This window comes from Apiospora marii (assembly GCF_038362585.1).
Source record: "Apiospora marii strain CBS 49790 chromosome Unknown utg000001l_segment0_segment0, whole genome shotgun sequence".
In the NCBI taxonomy this organism is placed as follows: Eukaryota; Fungi; Ascomycota; class Sordariomycetes; order Amphisphaeriales; family Apiosporaceae; genus Apiospora; species Apiospora marii.
Window position 1 is genome coordinate 3,981,327 of NW_027117372.1, and position 20,604 is coordinate 4,001,930.

The 20,604-nt window shown below is 51.0% G+C and overlaps 6 protein-coding genes across 6 annotated transcripts; 2 read left to right on the forward strand and 4 right to left on the reverse strand.

Moving 5' to 3' along the window:
* Positions 1-332: 332 nt before the first annotated feature.
* PG985_001281 (60S ribosomal protein eL38) lies at positions 333-822 on the reverse strand (the record flags this gene model as incomplete). The annotated part of the gene is made up of 4 exons (XM_066821050.1): positions 333-388; positions 469-603; positions 692-725; positions 793-822. The coding sequence occupies 4 exons, from the start codon at positions 820-822 to the stop codon at positions 333-335; spliced, it is 255 nt and encodes an 84-aa protein (XP_066691929.1).
* Positions 823-1,357: 535 nt separating this feature from the next.
* PG985_001282 (d-galacturonic acid reductase protein) lies at positions 1,358-2,815 on the reverse strand (the record flags this gene model as incomplete). Its single annotated transcript, XM_066821051.1, has 4 exons — positions 1,358-1,733; positions 1,789-2,476; positions 2,532-2,694; positions 2,750-2,815. The coding sequence occupies 4 exons, from the start codon at positions 2,813-2,815 to the stop codon at positions 1,358-1,360; spliced, it is 1,293 nt and encodes a 430-aa protein (XP_066691930.1).
* Positions 2,816-4,944: 2,129 nt separating this feature from the next.
* PG985_001283 (dihydrodipicolinate synthetase) lies at positions 4,945-5,916 on the forward strand (the record flags this gene model as incomplete). The annotated part of the gene is made up of 1 exon (XM_066821052.1): positions 4,945-5,916. The coding sequence occupies one exon, from the start codon at positions 4,945-4,947 to the stop codon at positions 5,914-5,916; it is 972 nt and encodes a 323-aa protein (XP_066691931.1).
* A 994-nt stretch (positions 5,917-6,910) lies between these two features.
* PG985_001284 (uncharacterized protein) lies at positions 6,911-8,646 on the reverse strand (the record flags this gene model as incomplete). The annotated part of the gene is made up of 3 exons (XM_066821053.1): positions 6,911-7,272; positions 7,379-8,398; positions 8,604-8,646. 3 exons carry the CDS (start codon positions 8,644-8,646, stop codon positions 6,911-6,913), a joined length of 1,425 nt encoding a protein of 474 aa, XP_066691932.1.
* Positions 8,647-10,316: 1,670 nt separating this feature from the next.
* On the forward strand, positions 10,317-10,885 carry PG985_001285 (uncharacterized protein; the record flags this gene model as incomplete). Its single annotated transcript, XM_066821054.1, has 2 exons — positions 10,317-10,359; positions 10,419-10,885. 2 exons carry the CDS (start codon positions 10,317-10,319, stop codon positions 10,883-10,885), a joined length of 510 nt encoding a protein of 169 aa, XP_066691933.1.
* Positions 10,886-16,692: 5,807 nt separating this feature from the next.
* On the reverse strand, positions 16,693-17,286 carry PG985_001286 (uncharacterized protein; the record flags this gene model as incomplete). The annotated part of the gene is made up of 1 exon (XM_066821055.1): positions 16,693-17,286. One exon carries the CDS (start codon positions 17,284-17,286, stop codon positions 16,693-16,695), a length of 594 nt encoding a protein of 197 aa, XP_066691934.1.
* Between the last annotated feature and the right edge of the window lie 3,318 nt (positions 17,287-20,604).

Here is a 20,604-nt window from a genome sequence, read left to right on the forward strand (position 1 = left end):
ATCTTCAAGCCGGCTGCCTACCATGAGCTTGACTACCACTTAGTGACTTCCAACCAGGAACACATCGCTTTCACCGGGTCGCAATAGAGCACAAGATGTTTTAGAGATTTCTTTTTCTTTTTGTTGCATGAATCGTCAGCTATTTTGCCGGTGTGACCCAACAGGCTTCGATTCCCAGGTATTCCTTAGACGCCGGATTTGCTGTAACCGGACATGCTCCATTGGGAGCAATGATCCCTCGTGAAAATGTAGCCTCGCAAATGGCAATGAGCGCCGTGTCGCATCCCCAGATCCTATGCAGTTCGCCCGAGCCTCGTTACGCCATGGTCGCTCTATGCGGTGTGCTTGCCCTTCTTGTTCTTCTTCGCAACCTCCTTAATTTGCAAAGCTGCAAGGCAATGGTTAGCATTTGACGTCCGGAAATCCGCCATAGCCATGACGGTGCAGGCGTCGAAGGTCATGACATACTGGGAGGAAGAGACTGCTTGAGCTTCTCGGCCTTGTCGGTGTCCTTGAGGACAAGGGTGTAAAGGTGCTTGCTGCAGCGGACCTTGAACTTGGTCTGGGTCTGCGAAGCCTTCTTGTTCTTCTTTATCCGCGCGGCTATATCGTACAACCGTTAGCACCATGAATCATCCATGAATTCCTTTCGCATTGCGATCGTATCATTTTCGGGTCGAGTTCGACATACAGGTGGCATCCTTGCGGCGGCAGATCTCAATGAACTGTGCGGAAAGCAATTGTCAGCAAAATTATTTTCAAAAAACTAGAGGCACTTCGATTTTGCCGTACCTGCTTAATATCAGCGATTTCCTGAGGCATCTTGTCGGTATTGTTTGGGCTGATCGTCGATACGTAGTGGTGTGAAGAATCTCGAAGATTTGGCGGTGCTACTTTTCCCGATTTCGTCTCACAAAAAGTCGAAATTGTTCTGTGGCCTATCGAAAAGGTGAGAGATAATTAGTGCACGGGCCATTCTTGCCCAGAAATAAGCGTGGAGGGCAAGTAAGCTCTTATCGATAGGAACAACTAGCGCCTGGGCGCCTTCCCCTCCCCTTTCCAATCACCCATCAATGCCACTCGAACCATCAAGACCCTAGCACCTAGTGCACGTCTCAGTAGCACGTCTCTTTTGTTGCAAAGATCCCAAGACAGATGCAAGGGGTCTCTGTTGAGAAACCCGCACCCTATCCATAGGTGCCTAGATGGCATTCAAAGCATGCTTCAATATATGTATGGGTAACTGTACTTTTATATACGAGAGATGCTGGGGTCCTCATTATCTTAGATACCTACCTAACAACCTTGTGCCACTTACGGTTACCAACCAAAAATGCATTGCTCCCAGAATGATCTTCTAGATCAATTTCCAGACACCATCCTTCACCTCGATCTTCACTTCGCGGGCCTCGTCAATGGCTATTCGCCCGGCATGTAAGATGGCCGTGGTAGCGATTGTGTTCTTCAGTGTCGGCAGAGGTCGAGCGTCCAACTCCTCGAGCTTGATAGCGCCCGAGTTCAAGGAGTTACAGGCATCCACGAATTTCTCAAAGGAGATGTAGCCGTATCCCGTTTGGCCGTTGAAGTTGCCCTCCTCATCCGGTGCATACTTCATGTAGAAGGGGTTGAACCACTGGAGCTGGCCAGCCGAGTCATCCGAAACGTCGTAGCCGCGCTTGGCCTGATTGATCCGTACTTCTCCTCCTGAAGCCATGTAGTGGAAGTATTGGTTACTGGGACCAGTCAGATTTGATAGCTGATGTACAGAGAACGGATCTCCCAACTTACCTGTGAACGCCAGCCTTTTGCGGGGCGGTCCACGAAGCTGTGTAGACTCCCGTGGCAATCTTGCTCGGGTCGTCCTGCTTCTGCCAAGTCACCATTACAGTGATTGTGTCTTCTGTTGATGGATCGCAGCCGAGGCTTGTTGCGATGCCCTTTGCTGCTGAAGCAGAGACCTTGACCGGGACAAAGCCCAGCTGGGTCACCATAGAGTCACAGATGTCAACGTGGTGGCTGTTGAGATAGTAGGAGATGTCTGAGTCGATACCCGCCCATGCCTTGAACGTCTCCAATTGCGACTTGGGCTGAGACATGTAGCTGTAGAAGTAGTTGAAGTCGCCCAACTTCTGAGCCTTGTATCTAGCGTCGGCATAGGCCGGGTCGTACCGCTTATGATGCTCGATATAGACGAAAACATTGTTCTTCTTCGCGGCCTCAATGAGCTGGACATGGTGATCCAACGTCTTTACTGCCGGTTTCGTGATCATGACATGAATTCCCCTCTCAACGGCATAGAGAGCAATGGGGAAGTGGGTGGTATCCGGAGTGAAGATGGTGATGGCATCTCCACGTTTCAGGCCATCTATAGCAGTCTTATAGGCATCGGGGTCTTTGACACCGTTGGCCGGGTATGAGTCGAAGGAGCAGTCTAGATTGTTGTAGACCTTGTTGATGTTGGTCTCAAGATGTTGCCCTGATATCAGGTAAGTATACGGCTTCGGTACTAACAAAAGCACCTCTCAACTTACTAATGGCAGGAAATTTGGTGCCATTCGTGCCAACCATCCCCAGGTTACCAACCTTGCCTCTCCGGCGGAGGTCGAATAGTGTGAGACCGACGACCCCGACTTTCTTGTCCGAGCCGGAAGCTCCTCCGCCAACAAAGCCCGTTGTGTATTCACCGGTGCCGACCTATGATGTACGGATTAGGAGAGATTCGGAGCCATGCAGAGGAAGTATAACTTACCATAAGAACGTTTAAGGGCTTGGAAGAGCCGGTCGGGACGACCGATTTGATCGCCTCGGTAGCCATATTCACTGGGCGTATACTGCAATGGAGTCTAATATATTTGTTGATATCGCCTGGGGAAAGTAAGTGATGTGGAAATAACGAGATACACACAGGCCCGAGAAGTGTTGAGAAGAGTCGAGCAAACTCCCGGACGTACTCACATATATATCGAAATTAAACACTCACAACCACTGTGCAGCATATGTAGTATTATGTAGTACAGTTCCAATGCTAGGTGTCTACACGTGCAGGTTCACATTGATCCATGTATGTTGGTTCTAGGTATAAGTATGTAGGCACTACCGGGGAAAAAAGTGAGAGGGGCAGTGGTACACGATGACAGGCGTTGCCCAAGTATCGCCATAACCTCACTCAACTTTTCTCCGCTTCGAAACACTCTGCGACCAACTTGAAGCTCACACCATAACTGGGTTCAAATGATCCTCCTTGGCTGAGATGTGCAACTGCCCTTGTCATTTCGGTTGATCTGTTCATTTACAGGAATACTGCACAGCTTCTGAAGTCGTCAAGTTCAGCAATCCCCAGCACACATACATGTAGATACGACAACTTGTGACATTGAATGATGGTCAGGATTGTACCCCGCCCCCGCACAGCACTTGTGTGGAGGAATAATGGGTGGTACCACCTGCCCCCGCGTGTTCTGGGGCTTTTTGGGATACGCACCGGACGTCCCTCATTGGCGGGACAATTCGGGCAATTTCTTCCACCAATCCACACTGGCACACCGAGTGCGAGCTTGGGATATCGACATGAATTCGCGATCATGGAAGTTTTGTTTCCTATACCCTGCCCAGCTGTGTACTCTATGTATCAGTCTACACTCCCTTCAAGGAACCTTGCGCAGTCAGACCATCAATGGGGATGGCACCCTCTGCAATCTGCCTGGACTCGGTCGAGTCGTTGAATACGCCATCTGCCACCTGCCGGGCTGCCAAGATAAATGGAACCTCATTCCACCACGACTGGCTTCTCCATACTTTCTTTACTAGCACTCCATTATGATCTGGGGAGGAGGGGTCACCGGACTCTCTCTGGAAGACTCAAGTCCAATAGCCAAGTTCTAAGTCAACTAGAGTTGCAAAGCAATCAAACAAACTTCCACCACAACAACACAACAACCGGCATCCGGGACGGCATCTAGGACAATCCATCGTCTACAGTATTGTTGTCCTGAACCAACGTTAGAGAGATACAGTACGTAGTAGGTAAGTTGAGTAGCTACTCGGGGGAATTTCGACATTGCTTTCCATCTGTCTTATCCCCCTCACTGCAGGTCACCCCTGTCCATGCTACATACTGTAGTAGTATACATGTATGCATCTAGACCAACGCAAATATTCACTTCCCAGCCAATCATGCCTGCTGTGTACTTACCTCTTTGGCTTTGTATGCCCTGGGGTCTTGACTGTCCACCAGCCTTTTCCAGGAGACTTGAGGGAATCCAGTGGATTCCCGAAAACATGTCATGGTCTCAAGGTCGAATCTGGACGGCTTTCTTTACCGGCACCGGAGATTTTCATGGTTGAGGATCCAATACCTGGTGAGAATGCGCCATTAATTGCCCGCCAATGATGGCTGGATATATGCATATCCCTCCTCTACGGGCCCAACCTACGGCGCAAGCTATACCTGTTCACCCTTACGCACTAGCTTGATGCACATAGGCAACTTACTCGAAGAACACACGACCACGGCAGTAGCCTTTTTCTCGCTTGTTTCCACCTGGATCCGATTCTTTTGCATTTCCTATGGCTGAGATGTAAGTAAGCGACCTCCATTCTCGGACCAATGTCGCTACGAGCAGATGGCACATATCGGTTTGATCACATTACGCCTTTGTACACTAACATGACCCTTACCATCCCTGCAAACCTTCGAGGTGGACATCAACCATTAAGTTATGGCAAGCCGGCTTCATTTGGTAAGCGGCCCTCCAATGGAGACTATATAAATCGGATGCTGGGGCGTTCGTTGTCCCCTATTACTTCACCCCATCATTGTGCATTACTCCCTCCAGTGCGCCCTCTTGTTGCATTTGTATCATAATTTTGCCTAGAAAATCTGGCTGTAGTCTCGCAGGCCGTCTTCCCCTTCTCGCCCTTTCAGATACCCAGCCGATATCCACTATGGCTGTAAGCAATGGAAACGCAGCCGCACGCCGGACGCTGCCATGTGGCATCTACGCGCCAACCATGACTTTCTTCGACCCTGAGACCGAGGAGTTGGATATCCCCACTATCAAGAAGCACGCGGAGCGACTCGCCAAGGACGGTCTTGCCGGCCTTGTCACAATGGGTTCCAACGGCGAAGCCGCGCACTGCACGCGTGAGGAGAAACTAGCAGTTACCCGGGCTACTCGAGAAGCTCTCGACGCTGCCGGCTTCTCGTCCACTCCCATCATCCTCGGTGCTACTGAAGGCAGCGTCAAGGGGACCATCGAGTTGAGCAAAGAGGGAGAGAAGGCCGGCGCCGACTACGTGCTACTGCTGCCCCCAAGCTATTTCCGCGGCCTGATGGACGAGGAGGCCATCGAGGGCTATTTCCTCGCCGTGGCCGACGCCAGCCCGTTACCCCTGGTCCTCTACAACTACCCCGGCGCCGTTGCCGGCATCGATATGGACTCGGACCTGCTCATCAAGCTCGCGAAGCACCCCAACATCGTCGGGACCAAGTTCACCTGCGGAAACACCGGCAAGCTGACCCGCGTGGCGCTGGCCACCAACGCCAAAACGCCCGCCGCGGAAGGCAGCGGGTACATGGCCTTTGGCGGCATGTGCGACTTCACCGTGCAGACGCTGGTCTCGGGCGGAAGCGGCATCATCGCCGGCGGCGCCAACGTGATGCCCAAGCTCTGCGTCAAGGTGTGGAACCTGTACGCCGAGGGCAAGGCGGACGAAGCCGTGGCCCTGCAGAAGATCCTGTCGCGCGGTGACTGGTTCCTGACTAAGGCGGCCATTGCGGGCACCAAGCAGGCCATCCAGAGCTACTTTGGCTACGGCGGATATCCCCGAAGACCGCTCAAGCGCCTCGACCAGGCACGCATCTCGGCTATCGCCGATGGCATCCGAGAAGCCATGGACATCGAGAAGTCGTTGTGAGAGAAACATCGCCCCCCGGCAAGCGCGCAAAAGGGGTTAGGCTCCAATGTCATGTTCCTATTTAGCCGTGACGTCGTCCTACCACATCTTTGGGCAATGCGGGGTTTGACGAGAACCTGGGGTTGAGTGGTTTGAGGCCTCGGGGGACGCTCCGTGCCCCACACTCGCTCTGTGTATCCTGACACATCATGTCATTGCTTGCCCTGGCTTATGTGATATACAGGTCACCCAAGTTTGGTCATATGAGCTTTGTACGACGATGACTGGGACGAGAAATAACCGGATGGGCCCGTTCTTATATGCAGGTAGAAGGAGGTTGAAGGGTCACTGGATCTCAGTGCCAGCAGTAACTGAAGAAATTCTTCCATAGATTGCACAACTGTTATATGGCCTCCGAGTTTCTGGCCTCATAAGGCTAACATATTATTTTATTTGAATATAGAGAGGAGAAATCTTTCTGTTCCTACAGTAACCCATCTCTTTTATCATCGCCTCTAGTTAGAGCCGGGCGGAGGAAAATATTCTCTGTATCCTTCCCTGTCATATATGCCAGCCTACTTCCGTTCCAGTTCTTCCTGGTGAATTTGATGTGCAAAGCAAAAGCTGGTCTTGTCTCTCTTGTTGAAGGAGGTAGTCGAACCTTCTGACCTCTGTAGGAACTCAAGCCTGCTCCGAGCCCCGCACGACAGGGTCTTCAAAATAGGGGTCTCGGACGTATGCGCAACGACGCCATGAAAAGTAGCTGCGAATTGATTTGAGAAGCAAGGCACGTCGGTCTAGATGCCCATGACCGAAGCTCTCTTCGACTTGTGCAATAGCCCAGTTGCAGTGTTCGGAGACTGCCAGTTGACTGCAATGAATAGCGCGTTTGACCCTAGCAAACATCTGCCGTGCGCTTGTGATCAAGATCTACCCAACACAGTCCCAGTGCAGGTATCGTAGCGAAGGATTACGCAATAATGTCCTGCATAGTTGATATCTCTTCTGCCCTGTATCAAGACAGCCCAACCTTGTACTGTCGGGGGTCAAGCTCGCCAATGTCAGCGCTCTTGGGCGCGCCATCGAAAATGTACTCGCTCATCAGCTTCCCCGTGGCCGGCCCGTTCTGGATGCCCCAGCAGGTGTGCCCGGCCGCTATCCATAACCCTGCCACTGAAGTACCGCCTACGAGGGGCGATCGCTCCTCGCCGAACCTCATATGTCGCGGTATGTAGCAGGATTGCTTAGCCAGGATCGGGGCGGACCCGAGCGTCGAGCTGACGGTGCCGATGTAGGAAATCAGGTCGTCACACTGCGCCTCATCGCACTCGGTCTGGTCTGCCGCCTCCGGCAGCGGGATTGTTGAATCTGGCTCACCTGGTGTGCTGTCTTAGCTTTGGGGTACCGCAAGGAAAATGGGGAAAGAACCCCGACCAGAGATAATAGAGAAAAGGGATATCAAAGGGAGAATTTGGGAGCTTACCACAAGCATACACCTCTCCGCCGGGCCGTGCATATATTTCCGGATCCACTCTACTCCGGTGCCTTCGCTTTTGGCCCTGGGCGGCACGGTGAGGAGGCACCCAGTTTATGGGAAGTTGGATGTTGGTGAAAACGGCGTACGGGCTCACATCGGCCTCGAAGATAACACTGTGCACCCTCAGGCCTTCGATCTTCGCGTTGGGTATCAGCTTCCCCGACCACGGGCCAGCCGCGACGACAACATCCGAGACGCCGTGGATGGTTTTCAGCTCGCCCGATCCACCGTCGAAGTACTGGACGCTGTCGACATTGGTCTTGCCCAGGGTAAGCGAGATCTTGGTGACGCGGGCATTGGTCTTGATGACCACGCCTTTCGCTTCGGCCAGTGCCGCGATCTGGGTGGTGAACTGGAAGGGGTGGACCTGAGCTGTCTCGGTGAAGCCCGGCTGCCCCATCTCGGCATATTCCTTGATCAAATTGCTGTCGACCCAGTCGAGGTCGGTGGGTAGCACTGACTTGGTCAACAACTGCGTTGCCGCCTTGTCTTGCTTAGGCAGCTTTTCCCACTCCTTTCCCATGTCGCTGTCCGGCTGCCGAGCGCCTGGCAACGGACCGAGTATTCCATCGCTATTCTCAATCTTTGGCACGGGACTGTTGCTATCGCTTAAGCTGTCTGTGTTGTTGGCTGGTTGCGCTCCATTGCTATGGCCATTTTGTTGCCGATTCCGGGCTCCATTGAGGTCCTTATGCTTCAACGTGGCGGCCACCTGACCACAGCCGACGGTCCGGTATCCCCACCGCTCAGCTCCGCCGTGCTCTGCTGCCAGGTCGGCATGCAGCTGATAGGACAATGGGACTATGCATTGGGGATATGCCCATAGCCCCAGAAGCCCGCCTGCTTTGCCCGATGCGCCGGCGGCAATTGAGCTTGCCTCCAGCAACGTGATGCGGTGGAATGCCGGGTTGAATGAAGGGTGTCGTGATAGGTAGTAGGCTGTGGTGCAGCCTACTATCCCTCCACCTGCAGGCTGTCAGACTGGATAATAATGGGGGTATCTAGGGATAAGTAGGTGCTAGTGCATGAAACGGATGCAGAGCAGCTTGCGCCTGGTTCGCAAGGTTGGCCATGAATGAATCAGGGTTCCTTGCCTTGTAGACGGGGCTATAGGCGGAATACTTGTACATGATTTGAGACGAAAGAATAAAACTCTAAGAAAGAGGCATACCTATTATGATGATGTGCCGCGGTCGATGCGGGTTCGGATCCATTGCCAGCACTGGCAAGTGTGGCAAAGTGTAGGTATATATATAGCTTTGTATATCTCTACACACGCGTATAACCGTGTAGCAGACGGGGGTCTAGCAAACCTCCTGGATGTCAACTAGGATCACTGAGGCTCGGATGAGTTTGCACGTGTCGTCTTAGCCGATGCATGCAGGTGATTGCGATCCTCTTCTGGATGCGGATGTGGTTGATGTGTATGTCAATGTATTTGCGGAATCCGCCGAGTGGTGGTTCCTGTTGAAATCATTCGGAGTTAATGGAGCGTGCATGTCGTGTCGACGTCTTTCAGTGGACATTCATTACTACCAGCTGCAACGTGAACATAAGGTAATTGCATAGGAGGTACATGTAGATGTAGATAGCAAACATGGACCACAAGCTTCGCTTAGGTAACATTTATTTGATGTAATTGGATGCACACTGTTGTACATTGGAAGGAAGTGCCTGTAGCTTTCTTTACGTAGCCTGAATCGAGTCCAGATTCCTTGCCTTATCAATGGAATGGAATTGTCTACCTCTGAATGACCTGCTGCTGCGTGGGCAGGAGCAGGGCGTCGAATTGATCTGCAAGACCTACTCCAGGTACTTCGCGTACATAAGGAAACGCGGTTAGTGAGGGGTAGAGGGCCCTGGTGCCTGGGAGTCGGCCCATGGCCGCTATCGATGGGCCGACGGGTTGGTTGTGTTGCGATAGGCGGGGCCTCGATGTTTCTTGAGCATCGCAGAAGCGCAAGAATGCAGGAGCGACGGCAAATGCCAATTGATGTCTGTGCCGCTTTGCTGGGGGTTCTTCTCTACCACTTGGTACGGAGTATGGATGGGCCAATTGCAATTATGTGTTAAGGAGCGCGGGTTCTCCGGATATTATGTCTCTTGTCAGTGTCCATAACTGATCAGGGACTTGGTGCCATCAAATCTGGTTTTCCTTCACGGTGGCTTAAATAATCAGTCGGTAGTCGGTTACTACGCAGCTGAAGTCGGAGGGAAAACCCAGGTTCGAAACCAATCCAGGTTCCACCGGCCTTTCCTCTGATGCGGACTGGTGCGGCATTGCAATGGCATGACGAAGCTTGCACTCGGATCGCGAGGCTGCCGAGGTCGAATGCGTTGAGATTGGCAGCATTGACAGCCAGTGACACATTGGACAAGAAAAACCCACGCACGCACGTTGCCGCAAATGTTTCGAAACTCTAAGGAGCGAGCGGGAGTGTCCAGTGTTTCGCCCGCATCAGTTAGGTCGTAGATCAAATTGGATGGTAATGATTCCTAGGCGGCCGAAGGTCCCCGACTCCACACACGTGGGCGTTTTGTTCGCGCAATACATGCAACTCAAGCAAGATATATAAATCATATTCACAACCCCCAACCGCCCGCTACCTTAGCAGTCTCTCACTTCATGCAACCAGCAAGATCATTGTCCCGGTCTCTTCGTACGTCGCTCCCGGAACGCCCCGTCTCCAGACGCAACTTGCCGGTCGAGAAAAACTGACTTGCAGCTCCACAAGGTGCCGTTCGCCCAAATATCAGCAAGCGTCTTGCTCCATTACGTATCTACCCCACTTCATCAAGTATCGTGAGATCTTCACTTTCTGCGCCTTCGCCCATCAACCGCAGCCTCGCCCCTATCAGACAGAGATCATTCAGCACCGTCAAAATGGCATCCGCAACGACCTTCTACGACTTCAAGCCCGCTGATAGTAGGTTCCCCCATCTTCCCAATCGCGTGATAGCCCTAACAAGCCTCCCCACCATGCAGAGAAGGGCAATGAAGTAGACCTGTCCGCATACAAGGGCAAGGTCGTCCTGGTGGTCAACACCGCCTCCAAGTGCGGCTTCACACCCCAATACGCCGGCCTGGAGAAGCTGTACAAGGACATCAAGGAGAAGCACGGCGATGATTTTGTCATTCTGGGTTTCCCCTGCAACCAGTTCGGCAGCCAGGAGCCCGGCACCGACGACGACATCCAGAGCTTCTGCCAGGTCAACTACGGCGTCAGCTTCCCCATCATGGGCAAGACCGACGTCAACGGCGACCAGGCCAGCCCGCTCTTCGAGTGGATGAAGACCGAGAAGCCCGGCCTCATGGGCCTCAAGCGCGTCAAGTGGAACTTTGAGAAGTTCCTCATCGGCCGCGACGGCCAGGTCAAGAACCGCTGGGCCAGCACCACCAAGCCCGAGGCCCTCGAGAAGCCCGTCCTGGAGGAGCTGGAGGCTAAGGCGTAAGTCAAGTCTTCGCTCGATTTGTTATCTGGCCGGAATGCAGACGATGCTGGGGGGAGGCGATGGCACCGGCAGAAGAAGATAAAAACAACAAAACCAAACAAAAAACCATTACGAATATTCATTCGCCGTGCTTAGGACTGCCACGGCGAAGATATAGATCTGGACTTCTTGCGTCCTGTGTTATCAGGGGGTACGCTGCTGAGGGACGACTTGGGGCTGTCGCGAACTTTTACGAGGAGCACGACCTGGCCTTCAGTCACACGGGCTTTTCTTATGGGATCATGGTCGCAGTTAGGGCCCTCGCAGAGACGCCGTTATCGCTGAGGCTTTTCTATGAGATTAGAATGACTTGGGCTTTTTATGTTGACGCAAGAAATTGATACCACATTCAGCTGTTCATTCCATGAGGATGATTCGCCCCCCTTGTGATCCAATACACGACGTCACCTGTATCCCTTGCGTGCTGCCCATGCAGGGTACTATATGCTGTATGAAAGGGATGCAATATTGTTCTAGTCGTATGAAATTGGCCCTCGCGACATCCTCATCCCCATCTACAAGTGTATGCGACTCAGACGTGAACCCCTGAGATCACAGCGCCATCAAGCACTTCGTGAGTTAAAGATACCATGCGGCTCGGCCACGAGTCTTTCGGTACCATCGTTCCCACCGGCTCGTCCCTCAGCCCGGCGACAGGCACAACCTATACCTCGATATACATTCCGGCGGCACCTTGCTGGCTATTGTAGCCATGTGCTCTCCATCATTTTGCGCCATGGTATCTTTTACTCCAGCATGGCATGTTGAATCAAACACAAAAGGGGAGATCGATGTTCATCTTAAACCACATGTTTGCTCGCCGTAGGCTTTTAGAACTCGGAGATTGTTTGCTCTCTGCATGTCCCACATCAACGATATGCAAGTCTACATAGTTGGGTTGCTGCTAGATCATATACTATATATAGTGTGGTCCAGATACAGTCTGGGCCCAACCTGGTGCCTGGTGTCGCCCAGGTCGAGTATTTAGAACTGTATAGTTGGCACGTACGCATTATGGCCAATGCGACAACTGGAGGCGTATTCTTTGGAACTAGAACCGTAACGGGGTCAAGTACTGTTTGACCATGATTCTGGGAATGATTGTGTGACATAGCATCAGTACACCTGGAGTTTCGCCAGTATGTATCTTACTAGAGGCATGATCTCGTATCACCGCGAGCATGGTGACCCGGATACTTCATTCCATCACAGGCGCTACGGCACTGTGTGTATTGTAGAGCTCGGAGTATGAAGGAAAGTCCATGTCTAATACATTGTCGGGTACTCTGTACTGTTTTCCATTTTACACATACCACTATGTAGACGCTCCTGAATCTACCGACGGTGACAACTGCAGGACGTGACATCCCTCAACCTCGCTCTAAATTGCATCATGTACTGGAACTCAGCGGGAGGGACATCACACACACAATACGTTCACAGGCTCACATGTCAAGGATTCAATTCCAGAAGCCTACAACACGGACCAGACACAGCTGAGATGCTGCCGAGGTGAGGAAGCAGCCACCACGTATATGTCTGTCAAATCATATAGTAGACTTGCGACAATTCAACTGGGGTAAACGAGCTATCGTTTTACGAAATGATAAAGTAAGATTGCCGCGATTGCGCCTCCTTACAGTTAGTTTGAACATTCCACCCCCTTGAACCACTCCCCCTTTCCCCTTTTCCGGTATGATTGATAGAAGTAACGAACTCATCATGTGTTAGCCACCTAGACTGAGGTCAAGGTTAGTCAATGGGTTTTCTCACAATACAGACGGCTAGAACAAGCCCGAATTGGACACGGAGACTGTGCGCTCACCTCTTCGGGAGAAGAACTTCATCTCAGGGGGCTGCCATAGGACCTGAACAACATTTTATGAGGCAGTCAAGACTTTCATGTAGACTGAAGAGTATACACGGCCATGTCGTGGGCACCAGCTTATCGTTCTAGATGTTTGCCGCGGTGGACATTCGGGACCATCTAACATATCACATACGAAGGTTCTACTGGCAACATCAACGGTCCATAATTGTATGTCTTCGTTGAAGGGGTCTCCGAGTATCTTAGACAACAGTAACTATCAACATTGTGCCTCATTCGTATCTATTCCCTTGGATAGGTGCATCACAATGTGTCAAAAGCCTCACGTCCGTCATGAAAGCACTATTCCGTCATCTTGCACGTAAGGAAAAGACCCCCAGAAGAGGAAAATTGAGCCCCCTATTGCCACATGTGCTGCAAGGTCCCGCATCGTCCGCGATCACTCCTTCGCCCAACCAAGTTGTATCACTACATTGACCCCCTCGCAGCCATCTGTGTCAATATCCTCTTCTGTATTTAAGTACTCTTGAAGTACTGGTCCACTCGGGGCATCATCATGATGGTGAACTTCCAGTTTGGTTCATCGATCCTCATCGCTTGACAGCCACGTATGCTTGTTGAGGGGCTAATGAGTTTTAGCTGACTAGGGGTCTCCTCCGCGCTTCCTCCTTCCCATTCTCCTGAGATGCCAGTCGCCTGTTGTCTCACAGTCATGTGCCAGCCCGTCATGTGATGGGTGTTTTCCCCTGGTTCTTGGGCAGACATAGGCCGCACATACGCAGCTATACGCATGAGGAACTATTCTCCGGTCAAGTGTTACAGGGAACTGCGCGACAGGAAAGTCAAAATTGACGCACACAAGAGGTGCTAGAAGGCTCTAGTGCCTGTCCACGTACCACGGAGGCTGATGCCACGGATGCTGTGGTGCATGATCAAGCTGCTGTGTACCTGCCTGCTCTTGCTTCGGAACCGGTAGTGGTGGTGTCGTGCCAATATCCAGATATCCAGAAGCTTGGGAACTTGGCAGGCGCTCTGTGCGAGGACCACTGGATACCTGTACTGGACGCTCGCCAAGATATCTCCTCCCAGAGGGTCCTTCTGTCAATATGCAACTCTCTCTCACCGTCGAAGCATGCCGACGGTCATCTAAGGGACGAGATATACGCAATAGGTCAGTTGAGGGATTGGCGCAGCTGCGGCCGGGGCCTGAGCGACGGCCCCTCTCGGCCCCGAGACCGAGCTCGGTATTGGTATGCACCCCTTCGCGATGGAATATACTATACTGATCTATGCATGTGGTCCCTATACTCCGTAGCAATCTCCAAGGCATTGATCTGATTGCGACCTGACCTTGGCCGGGCTTGTCTTGTCTGGCAGGATGGTGGTATACACGTCGTCGCAACCACCACTGCGCCACAGTCTATTCAGGTTCTGATTCGAGACCTGTGCTATTTCTGGAGAAGGAAAACAGGTCTCACATTAAGGGGGAATGGAGTTAAGACCAAGAGAAAGCCTGTTGTCGATCATACGGGGTGTGGTATCCTGGAAACTCTATACAAATCCATCGCCGCGCCGATGTAACCCCACCACATCGTTGATGGCCACTTTCAGCTTGGTCTCTGTCCACTTTCTGCGGTGGGTAACAAGTGTAGTCGAAGAGGTTCAGACGAAATGCGACGATCAATCAATGTGATTTTCGATAGCCGAATACCAGCGAGACCGACCCTGTATGATTTCGCCCGTATTTCTGGAAGGGCGATAGACCCAAGAAGCCCCAGAAACTCCGATGGCTACCCACGGCGGTGGCACTTTCGCCTTTGGGACGCAACCGCATATACGATGCACGATATCACTGGCAAGATCGGCAAGGCAGCTAGCAGGCTAAGCCTTCGGTGAGAGATTGAGCGAGTGAGTGGGCTTGTCAACCTTGGGGAGATGTATCTATCTACCTACCCACACCACAGTACGTAAGTATTATTGCCTGCCCTCTTGACAGAATCGATGGGAGCTGAAAACAAAGGAAAAGACAAGGCAGCAGATCTCAGCGTCTACTTCGGCAGGCGGAAATGTCGGGGTGCACAACGGTCCTCTCATTCGCCCGATGCAATGATACGCACGATGAAGCGAAAAAGCAATAATTTTACCGCAGGCCAATACGCCTTCAGAAACACTTACGTGCAGTACGGGATCGGCAATGAGGCTCTGAAACCCGCCCGCCCTTTTCGCCCTCTCGGAGTACCTCCTCAAAAAGGGAGCAGCAATTCTAACTCGTGGGGGTGAAGGGCCAGGGTCCGTTATTGAAAGCGAATGAGCTTCCAACATGTGATCATGTCGTTGCATTTCCCCGACGGAATCGAGGATGCAGGCGTACCACCACTCTTTGGAGTTTACACAGAGTGCGGGATGGATGTTATCAAAACTGGATGCAATTCAAATGCAATAGAAATAATATCTTCAAAACCAGGTGTGAGGAAGCTCTCTGTACTACCAGGGAAAAACTGGCAGCTCGGCTACTTTCACCCACACTACAATCTGACAGTTCCTCACAGAGCACTTTCCACTTGGCACCCGGTCTAGTCGGATATCGCGAACTGCCCTTCAAGGGCCCTTGGCTTAGAAGTCGCAACCCAGCCTGTCACGCGATAGGTACACGGACATGGTCATAAATATGATATACCGCCAGTCCATGGCGATAACAGGTGCAATAATAAGATTTCTAGAGGGTCACCCGTGCCATACTGCAGAAGTCTAAGAGGGACTCGGCAGTGTTGGTACTCGTCGATATTCTTTTTCTCCCTCGAGCTTGGGGGTGAGCATGACACACGGCTGTAAGACATGGCTAGTTCCTGTATTCTTGGGACTTGGGGGAAAAAGAAGCCCAGCATTCGAGACCTGCCGCAAAAATGACATGACACCGCGCCTCAGCGTGTGGTGGCATCAGGATATATTGACTTCCCACGCGCCATGCTGCAAAGCTGGCAAACAAATCAAGAAGAGGGAGGGAGAGGAAGAGGGAGAGGGAGAGGGAGAGAGGGCAAATGATGGGGAACGTGGCATCTCACGTCTTACCTTACTATTAATACGCGTGCCAGCTCGTTGGATCCCCAGCAGAGAACTGTGGCATGGCAATATATTACCATCCACACGAATGGCGCAGAGTCTTGTTCGCGGCCGGTGGCTTGAATCAAGACAGACAGCACTGCTGCTCTCTCCGTGTACGGCCATGTGCCGTACTGTCATTTTGCTGGTGCGTGGGAGAGTCAGCAGCAACGACCGCTGTCTGCTGTGTAACTGCCCGTCTGCTTACGCTACAGACAGCACAATACTCGCAGTAGATTGCAATGTGTGGGGGGCACTCGTTTGAGCGGTCAGGCGACTATCACCGTTCATGAGATAGATAAAGTAGAAGAGTAGCCAGTAGGTAAGACGATGATGCAGCAGCCTATCAGCCAACTCGAGCAACAGGACGGGGTTATCTCGATTTCTTTCAGCATCGCTGCTTGCTCGACCATGTGTGTGCCGATATATTCGCAAAGTACCGTGCGTTCTCTCGAGATACCTCGGTGAGCGTTGGATGCACCTTTCTCGCCATCACCGTCACCCCACCTCACCAGCCTGGGGCGGCAGATTCCCATTGGTGGTTTGCTGCATCCCAGCAGCGCCAAGATATGCAACGTTGCCAGCCTTCATGTTAGCTTGAGAATCGAGAAGCGACTTGGCTAGTGCAAGTATTAGTATCGATCCCCCCAGAAGTTCGGGGCTAGCTAGGGATTATGGCCTCCCGTCAGTCCAGTGTCCCTCTGTCGTTTTCCACCGTCGTGTAGCCCTTCTTAGATATACGTACATAAGGAGTACATCCCAATCACCAGTTCTTCATTACGTTTGCCCAATCGATGTCATCTTTGGATGATGGTGGGTTACTCAAAGACAGTGAGCTGCCCTACTCATTGTCAATAGTTCGCAGTTGGGAGCGAGCCAGCTCAGGTCTCGTTGGGCTGATTGCCCCTCCCTCCCATTCGCAACCACCTACTGCTGCAGTTGAATGACTATGGAAGCTATAGCTTTCCACACCACCATCCGACTTCTTCTTTTTGCATCTTGTGAGCGTTGCTGGAGGAGGCCAGCGTGAAAGAAGGTAGAGTGGCACCTGAGGTGCCTTGGTCTTCCGTCCTGCGATTCGCGAAGGGTCCACGAAAGAATCCTCTTGCGGCACAGTAGTTTCGCCGAAGCAGGTGATTGCGAATGGTATGTACCTTCCAAATTCTTGTGCTCTGTGATCGTTACCTGAAATGCGCCCACAGTTGGGTTGTATCAGCGATTGCAATAACCTGAACACCGACTGCACGGTAAAGGCGCGCCGAAAGGTCAAGGTTTGGTGCGCCATGCTCACCCAGAGATTCTTGCACATCGATCCCATGATGGGAATCTCAAGGGGTGCCAAGATGCGGATCAGATGGGCCAGCTCTCGATGCAGATCAGTCCCATGAGACGGCAATTTAGGCCGTTCTTCTCGACGATCGCCGCAATAACTCATGACTTGCGTCGAGGAGGCGTCTGGGAACTCGGAGATGAGGGGGGCTTCAGTCGGCCATCGAGCGGACACCAACCAATGGGGATGTTATTGTCGATTAAGTTGCTCTAGGGGTCGCATCCTGCCAATCAGCAGCCAATAGCGCCTTCTTACCTCTGTTCACGTATCTGATTCACCCGCAAGAGACGGGAGAGGCTGAGGCCATCTTACACACTGGGGTTAGTGGGAGTTTCTAGTGCCCCCTTCGATGCAGTTCTTCGGGCCTTCTAGTCTGTTGATTTTGAGCCACTGCCACCCTTCCCGGCCGTGGCGTTTGTGATACAATATGTCTGCACGTTCAAATGTCAAAGTGTACCAGTTTCAAGGCATGATGAAAGACGAGAGAAAACAGTACCCATCCCGTCGAGCCCCGGAAGACACCGCAATTGCGGACGTCGTGACCTTTGGCTTTTTAGACTAAGCATGCTGCTACTGTCGGTTGCATTTCTCTTAGTCATAGAGACGCCTATGATTTGCTGGCAGATGTGTCCCCGGACAAGACCTACCCATCAACCCCAGGAATCTGGATAGAGCACCTGGCACCGTGACCTCAAACGCGGGGAAGAGATGACTGGATCAGACGCTTGCTTGTTGAAGTTCCTTGGCGTGTCGTGTGATGCTTTTTTTCATTGCTGCGAAGTATACAAAGTATAGCATACGCTAGGGCAGTATTATGATGATGTAAGTGGAATAGTTCCGGAACGCCACGTTTCCACGATGACCTAAGGCTAGTTCCCACTTAGCATTCGGTGAACTGAAAGTTGAATACCTACAGTTCTATCAAGCCACGTCAATTTCTTGCCGGGCTGGTAAAATACGGAAGTCGGCGGACGGCGTAGTTTGGGGTGTGAAGTGACGGGAGTCTTAGATGACGAATAGGCTGTGCCCCCCAAAAGGGTAGGGGTGTGTGCTTTGGTTTGGTGGTGTTGCCCCAGATTTCGACACATTTCAATGTTCCGGGGTGAGCTAAAGTTGGTTGAATGTGGGCTCTGCCCTGGCCCTTTAGCGCCGCCATGTAATTTCTTGCCCTGTACTGCTTCCTTCGCGATGGAGCCAGGCGCTAGGTAGGCAGGTATCCCCAGTAGTATATGCAGCGGACGTCTTACGCCGCACGCTATTTCAAGATACCGAGGTTGTTTGTCGGTAGTGCGCCTCTGGCCAGGGCACCGACCGCTACTCGAAACTTGTCCAGGGCTCTGACGAAAGATGACAGTGTACGGAAGAGTGGGAGAGTACCGGTGCTGTGTGGCGCATAAGCAGGCTTCGGCGACGTGCCGTACCGGGCTAAACCTCCATATTGGCACAGTTGCTTGCATCATCATCAGCAGCACCAAAGAGGGTCTGGCCTTGCGAGCTCTGAGTCTTGAATGTCAGCCTGGTTTCGGTTGCTGACGCTGAGGGGGAACAATGCTGCCAGGCCCCCAGAAAGCTAAGGTTCCGCTGAAGCAGCACTCCCATCGAGCGCGTGCCGTTGCCAGAGGGCGTGGCTTCGGGGGCGGGCGTGTATCCTAGAAATGAGCTTTGACTGCTGCGCTGTAATCATTGCCCACTTCCCGAGTACATCGACCCAACCGATTATGCCTGAACGGGTCCCACCACCGGCCTGCTGTTACATTCTCAGTACGTCGAAGGATCTTCGACATGGAATCAAGATAATGCCAAACCTTTTGTCTGGATAGGCAGGGTCTATTGCTTGTTTGGTACGCCTACATGCTGTACGCAGTTCAAACACTCGTTCGGACTCGCCAGAGAATTGGAGGTGCGGCCCGATAAGTCCCTCGAAATCTCCGAGAGAATTCAGGCAACATTGGATGGCATGATGTTTCAAGAAAAAAAATATCAGACGTTTTGACCGAGACAACATTCATCCAGTGCCAGCATCCGATGGTGGTAGTCAGACTTTCACCATGCTTTTCTCAGCGCTTGTTGCCAGAAGGGTATTTTGGTATTGGAAATCATGTTAGTCGCTCTCTCCATTGATGGCGAGATGGCTCGGCGTGGTCCCAGAAAGGGAGCTGCATAGAAGACGACAGCCGGGACTCATAGATAAGAGATGGAAGCTTTCATGGAAGCATCTGAACCTGAGGCGGACGTGGCCGTATCTCCCAGCGTGTGTTCCCCGAATGCAACGCACACTCTTTCTGGGTTATGGCAAGGGCGCATAAGCTCTGCTGCAGTGTGCTTGCTGTCCTGCATTTCTCTGCAAGACGTATCACAGTTTGCCTGGCCCTAGCCAGTATGCAGCATGTACATGTATAGGTATACATTGAGTGTGTGTGCTATTATTGGGCTCTTTGCTCAGACAGCAGCGCGCATGTGGGCAGGCAAGTCTGACGTGACGTGTTAAAACAAGACAAGCCAATGCGACAGTGCAGTTTGGTTACCATGCTGGCACCCGAGGTGCGAGTGCAGATTACTAGGAGGCTAGAGGCCCTGGCCCTAGAGGCCAGAGACATTTTGGCACTGGCGGGTACTGAGGATGTCGTTACTTTGGATTTGCTTATCAGCCCGGAGCTCGTTACCAATCTTCAGAAAAGTGGGATGCAAGATAGTAGCAGTCTGCAGATACCAACTGGCCCACCCTCGCCATGGATATTCACTGGCGATTCGAGGTGGGTTGAGATTCCCACACCCCACTTTGCTGAGATTCACCATCCAGTTGGTAGCAGTACTAGTAGGTCCAAGCACAGGCCATCTGACGGACCTACTGAATTGAAATTCAGTAAGCGTTAAAACCTTAAGATACATTAAAAGTGCTAAAATATTTTAATTTATTAATTTATATATAAAACTTTATTAAAATAATAAATTTAATATCGATTTAACTTTAAAGTTTAAATATATAATTAAAAGGAATTAAAAATTTATTAATAAATAAATTTAATTATATATAAAATTAAAATATATCGATTTTAATTATTTTAAATAGAATTTTAATATTATTAATATAAAAAACTTTATTATTATCGTATTAATATAAATTAATCGATTTTACTATATCCTTTTAAACGACGAAAAAGGTTTAAATTAAACCTTTAATTATTATTTTTATTTTCTCCTTTATTATTATTTTTAAAGTTATTAAATTTAATATATTCCTTATTAATTAATATAATTAATTAAAAAGGAGGTATAAAAGTTTAAAGAATAATATTTAAATTAAATAAAAGGTAATTATTAAGCTATTTATTATTTAATAATTACGATAAATTAGGGTTAAAAAAAGTTTTTATTATTTTTTAATAAAAAAAAAGTAATTTTTAACGCGTAAAGTTAATAATA